At 30.1% G+C, this 6,869-nt stretch overlaps 1 protein-coding gene across 1 annotated transcript in view; it reads right to left on the reverse strand.

Annotated features, from left to right (window-relative positions):
• The window catches only part of LOC141455702 (uncharacterized), a 43,629-nt gene extending 41,485 nt beyond the window's left edge, over positions 1-2,144 (reverse strand). Inside the window, exon 1 of the mRNA XM_074130977.1 lies at positions 1,924-2,144. Coding sequence (XP_073987078.1) covers positions 1,924-1,996 — 73 coding nt within the window. The 5' untranslated portion in view covers positions 1,997-2,144. The remainder of the gene's footprint in view (positions 1-1,923) is intronic.
• Between the last annotated feature and the right edge of the window lie 4,725 nt (positions 2,145-6,869).

Consider the following 6,869-nt stretch of genomic DNA (forward strand, 5'->3'; position numbering starts at 1 on the left):
GATCTTTTGAGCGTTGAGTGCGCTCTTACACTTGTTTATGAGATGTTGACTGTTCACTACTGCAATTTAGCTAATTCATTGCGATTAAGATTTAATTCTGTGGAGAATTACATTCTAGTTTTCAATGAAACTTAGTTGCAGTCCAGTCTTTAATTGATTGTAATTTAGCACAGACTGCATACCCTTGTCAGGCGGAGGTCCTTCAGATAAGCAATACTTCCGGTTATTTTTGTTTTCTTTAAAATGTAAACAAGATAATTTATACTGTTAAGGACATTTACCCCAAAAACCTTGACATAAGATAAGATCTTTTATTTATTATTTTTTATATTAATTAAAATCAATCTTCAATAAATTTAGGAAATCTATTTTTGCTTAACTTTGCTCATCCTAGTTATTAAATTACATTTTTAAAAATTACCTGATAAATTACTACATTCTTTTAAGATATGAGTTTGGATTAAATAAAATTTCGTTATATTTTTCATTTGATTAATCTTACCAAGTCTTAAAAATAATAAATGAATAAATAAATAATAGAAATAAAATAAATGGTAATGAACGGATGTAATAAATACGGAGCACTGAGTTTTTGACAGATTTTAAAAAAAAAACCCTATAGTGTTCATCAGAAATTGCCAAAAGTCAATTTAAAATCTTCAGTACAGATGGATAGCTAAATACTTAGCAAATTATAAATGCATACAGATGCTGCTATTAACCAGATAATTAACAGAAATGCTAATTTCTGCATTCGACGGTCGACTGTCCACTGTTGATCAAGGAACTAAGGGGGATGACTCGGAAGAATAACTATAATAATAATAAACTTTCAGGAAATAATCTCCACTTTTTTCATCTAAATTAATTTTTGTTATCATTGAAAACTTGAAAGTTAAACTGCTTAATACAGAAATCAAATCTGGAGTAAAATTTTAAGGGAATTTTCAAAAAGTCTAGAACAAAATGTGTTTTTTTTTCCTCCATAATAGGGAAAAACAAAGTAGTCTCAAGAAGTATTGCGTTAAGAAGGCGCGTTCAACTCCACAACTAACAATTCAGAAAGCAGAAAAGCACCAAAAATTCACTGATAATGAATTACGTTTTTTATTAAATAAATTACGTCTTTAATGACCATGTTAATTTTTACATTTCTTATTTGTTTTATTCCATTTTCACATGTTGTCCTTAAAGGGCATTGTGCATTCTAAAGCTGCCCGTCGCAATGTTTAGCGCAATTTTAGTTTTTAATCAGACTCCTTAAAGGCAGGCTGATTATCATACGACCTTTTATTTTTTACACGGACAGACCCGTTTTAAAGATGTAGACCCGCCGTCCTGGCCATTGTATAATCATAACCCGATTATTATTTTTTTTCGAAAGAGTCAAATATATAAGGGGCAATACAAATTTTATAAAATATAAATTAAAGAATTCATTTTCAGCCTGCCAGCCACATCTGACCCACAGGTCCAGATTAGTAGATTAGAAGTCCAGGTTAGTCTCGTGTCTAGTTTAACTAAAAATTAATGCTACCAAACTATTGATTTTTTTGGTAAGTGTACCGCTGTTGGGCCTTTTAGATGCTTCTTTTCTTCAATTCAGAAATTATCCTTGTTTAATAAGAAAAATTATTGTGTTTGCTTAAAGCTTAATTTTGTAATAGATGTCAACTGAAACTGAAGTAATACATTTTTGATAATTTTTTTTTACCCTCAATGGTCATGAAAAACAAATGATATGCTAGAAATAGAAGTGGTATCAAATGTACCCCAATGCATTTAAGTGGTTATGCTATTCAGATTAATTTAAGTTCTCCACCAAGCTTAAAAATAAATATTTATGCACATGTATTGAATTCTATGATCTGTTTTAAAGCTAAAAAAAAAGAAGAAATAACAGAAATAAAATAACATTCTTACCTGAACTGTCCACAATATTTGTGAAAACGGTATTACATAATAGAAGCACAATGAAAATGCTACTCCCTATCATAATGAGAGCCTCTCATACCTAAATTAATGTTTTTACAACGCATACATTTCGATCTCTGACATGGAACGAATTATCAATGTCGAATCACTTTCATCACACCAATGGATAGATTACAACTTACTAATCTAATGACCAGACATAGACTCCTTCATGTCACGCATCCAAATACATATCCCTACTACGTTTGCATTTAAAAAAAGAAAAAAATATATCACTGCGTTTGGTAGATGCATTAATAACTTCCTTTCTCTTTGTAGAGATCTATGATCCTAAATTACATTAGTATTAGCTAAAAATAAATACATAACGTCAAACTAATTACTCGCCATTATGATAAATTTTGTTTTATTTCACCTTATGGAAAGTTTGTTTACCATACACGAAGTGTAGCCCATGAACATCACAGTCTGAACAAATATTACGATGAATTCAATTTGCATATCAGCATTTTCTCCAGAGATAAAATTGAAAGAGTAAAGTAGGAAAAACAATAAACTACTTTTTGTTCAGGTTCTTTAATTATTTATTATTAATCATATTAATTAGTTATGTTTGTCACCCTTTCTCGAGCCTAAATTTTATCACAAAAACTTTCTAAGGAACTAATTCTTTAATCTTGATCTAACCGAAGCCGATCCAGATGTTCAAAGTCTTTATTTCTTTCTGTGAAATGTTTGAACAATTTTATACGATAGACATCATCCAAGGTATCCTACAAGGTGAAGCCTTGAGTTTACATTATTCAATCTATTCGAATAATTTTCTTCAATTTATTATCATTATTAACTAATTGTTGTAAGCTTCTTTGTTTTATTATATTTTCTTAAGAAGGCAGATGAGGGCATTAATGTTGGAGATGCGGAGATTCCTTTTGTTGATTTTTTTTCTGTGCTTTTGAATGTCTATGTGTAAATTAATTTTTCTTTTAAAAATGAGTAAAATTATTCCACAGTTTTTTAAGCACCAACAAATGAAATCGTTTACTGGCCTTGAAATTCAACGCTTGACAAGGATTGAACTGAATCAAATCGAGGGAAGAGTGATGTGATCATGAAGAGTCAAATCTATTGTGATCAATTAGTACTACTCATGGCCAGCTATGGTTATGCAGGTCGTTTTGAGGAGCATGCTAGTTTTCAGACTTCCTGTACAATTGAAAAATGCCTTAGCAAAAAATGCTCTCTTACAGTGTTTAAAGAATCTCCTGAGCCTGAATATATATATTGGAAAAACTTTTCTGTATGACGCTTTCAGATAAGCCTGTTTAGCCAATACATAGGCAGCAGTTTCATTACTTTGTGAACCTATTTGTGCTCGTGCCAAAGAAAAATCCTCTTAGGTTCCTTATCTGTTCGATTAGAGGTAATGTTTCTGAAGTTCACCAAGCTGCTGGTCCAACTCTGTCATCTGTATAAATTAAAGCTTTTTGTATGTCGTTTGAGTGTTCAAACCAGAGTTTTTATATGTTTATTCTAACTTTTTTTAGTTAGTTCGTATATAGCTGTAAATTACACAGTGTATGGTAGTGAATCCATCTCTCTCAACATGGATTTTAAATAAAAACAGAACGATGATTAGTGAATTAAAAATGGTTGAACTTATTAAACGATTCAAAGAGCTTGTTAGAATTTTAATTATAAGCAAGAGTCCAGTTAGTTTTACAAAGCATTTGATGCCCATATTTGCCGAAAAATATGTACACTCGTCTTTTTTGCACAAAATGCTTGCTTTACCAGAAATTCATCTTCCCAGGATTTGAGGTAGGTAACAAAGAGAATATATCCAACAACTTGGCAACTAATTTCCGTTCTTATCTGACTGAAATTGGAGCCGATGATTTATGGCTTACCAAAGACAATTACATAATGAGTTTTCCACAACTTGTCAATTTAATGACAACCAATTTACCAAGATGTTCCTAAGCTAATTCCTTATAACTTATCTGCTAACAACTTATCTGTATAAATATCTGTAGATTAGATTAGGTGAAAACTATTTAATAATAGACCTATTTCGTATTTTATGATTTATTTATTTATTTTTTAGTTTCACGAGTTGTCCATTTTGCTGTGGCTATTGTTTTATCTATATTCCATTTTATCATTAATTTGAGTTAAAACAGAGATAATTATTGTTTTATTTAATAAAAATTTAAATCAAAGGTGAACCTGCCTTAAAGTAAAACTTTGAAAAATAGAACTTCAGTACAAAGTAGTTAACAGATTCGGACCGTTACTTTCTTTTCGAAATTTGATCAAGTTGACCGTCCAAAGAGTCTATTTCAGTTCGTTGTATCTCCGTACACTCTATTTACTGTTGTTATCAATCTAGTTCTACGGTAACAACAGAAAAAGAAAAAAGTAAGGAGCTCTATGTACCGTACGAAAGCAAGATTGTTTCTGTGGCACCTCGTGATTTTAAAAGATTCTTTCTGATTTAATTAGTTCTTTAGTATCTATAAAAAAAAAAAAAAAAAAATTAAAATACTCTATGTAAGGTTTCATTTTTCATCTTCATATTTTTAAGGCGGTTTTCAATCCATATACGTCATCTTCACAGTCATTCTAGTTATTATAACAAGCAATTTTATTTCTGGGATCAAGTAGTAAACATTAAAATGACGGGGATCAATTATCAAACATCAGGAATCAATTATCAAAAATGATAGTAGTAGAATGAGAATTGGGTTGCAAGTTTGTCATATGTACATATATCCTGCACACTAATTACTGACCCAGCTAAAAACTGAATGAATGCTGAGAATAGATCTGGTAATTAGATTATGGTTCAATTAAGTTCATTAAGTACGTCATCTAATTCATAATTTCTATTTTCATTTATTTTGAAAGTATACGAACAGCTTTCGTTTCACTGTATTCATAACATAACTTAGTATATTAAAAGCAATCAAATGTTCTAATAAAATGAATAATTTATTTATGCAAGAAAGTTCTTAATAAAAATTAATCATTTATGTTCAATTAGTATTTTGTCACTTGAAACTTATATTATATGAGTTGAAGAAGTAAGAGCGCTCTGCTAGACTAATTTACTCAAATCAATCGTACTGTAATTTTTGTTTTTTTAGAAGCAATTTCTTTATTTTTTCAATAATAACAGATGTTATTGCTGTAAGAGAAAGTTGGTTCTGTGTTCAAAATAATATTCGTTTTCGGGAAACTTAAAAGTCTTTTACTAAATACTATCTCATCAAGGTCTGATCAAGAACTAGTTCTAATCTTGAAAGCAACATTGTTGACAAAAAAATTTTTTTTTTAAGAATATGTATTTTATAAGATCACTTAGATACTGTAAAGTTAGGAACATTCGAAATACGTGCTGTTTCAATAGAGAAAGATTCCAAATTATTTCAGCTACTCAAAACGATCTCCTTTCTGGAAATTTGTATTCTTAGTTGATTCTTGCAATAGATCATTCTAAAAATGTTAATATCAACCCTATTGATTGAAGTGCGACCTGTCAGCATCACCCAAATACAATCTCCTTCTCTCTTGTTATTGACCTATAAATTATGTTTCAAACTTCCAAACTAATCTCTCACTCGATTATAGATAAAGAACATTAGCAACTGTAGAAGTCTTGAGCATTAATAATTTTAAATATATCAACTATTATAAATCATTTAATGTCATTTAATTTTGACAAAATTAAGCACAACTTAGTGAGAGAAAATAATGTTTGTTTTAGTACACTTCCACTTTATGTTTCAAAAGATTTCTCCAACTTTTTTTTTTAATTGTAAACTATTTTATCAGATCCTCAAAACTAATCTTACGCAACTAATCTGCATCTACACTTGCAACTGAGTCGGTGTACCGTCCAAATGAACCGCAATGTAGATTTAGATGAAAACTACACAAATTTCAAAGTTTTTGAACCATCTTACTTAATCTTTTTTTTTTTTTACTCATTCATCTCACATCAAAGATGAGTAATTTTAAATTTGAAGCTTCCTGATTATTTATCTTCTTTCATTCCATGAAGAAAAGTCCTACCAGGTCGATTAAATATATTTATTTATTTTAAATTTTTATTTCATACCGAAATCTTTTTTGCGGGTCAAATATCAGCTGCTGATGTGTTGCATCATATATGGTTATTAGATCATTGTCAATCCGGTTTTGGGAAATTTCTGTGATGCCTTCTGGACTTGATGTCAGCCCTAGCATTTGCTTGCTTTGGACAATTCACCCTACTTATTATAGCGGACAATTTGTGATCTTATAAATATGATTATCAACTTTATATAATGAATCAGTTTCCAAATTTGAATCTTAGTCGGTGCACAGTCCAAATATACTGGTGTAGATTTAGATGAACTTCTGAACTGAAATGGCCTTAAACATCGAAACGTACAGGTTAAATATAAAAAATGTCAACAGAGAACTAGTATTCACTGAATCTTACTTATGTGGAGAGTCACCACTAGGTGATTACTCCTTCACCGTCTTTGTATGGCCGATTTATTTGTTTGTTGCTAGTACTATTCAATCCTTTTATATGTATATTGTTTACATGAGGAAAAATTTATATAAAAGAAAAAGTAATCGATGAGAGATGAATTAGTCCAATGTGTAAAATACATTTAATGCTTGGACAGTACCTTTTTCAGGAGTTCATAAAAACTACTTAAACATAGAAGGTACTGCAATTGTACAAACAATAATGGACTTTGTGCACCATACTTGGTTTCCCTTTAATTGGATTTCACTCAATATGACCAAGTTTATGTATTTCATATTATTTTGTGGGACATATTAATACCCTCTATTTTCTGTTATCAGTTTATTCATTCCTTTTTTTTGTACATACATTTGCCAACGTTTCTCTGACATTCATAACAATGTAATAA

The sequence above is a fragment of the Rhodnius prolixus genome, unplaced genomic scaffold, assembly GCF_049639745.1.
Source record: "Rhodnius prolixus isolate KJV_2025 unplaced genomic scaffold, Rpr scaffold_1, whole genome shotgun sequence".
NCBI classification, from domain to species: Eukaryota; Metazoa; Arthropoda; class Insecta; order Hemiptera; family Reduviidae; genus Rhodnius; species Rhodnius prolixus.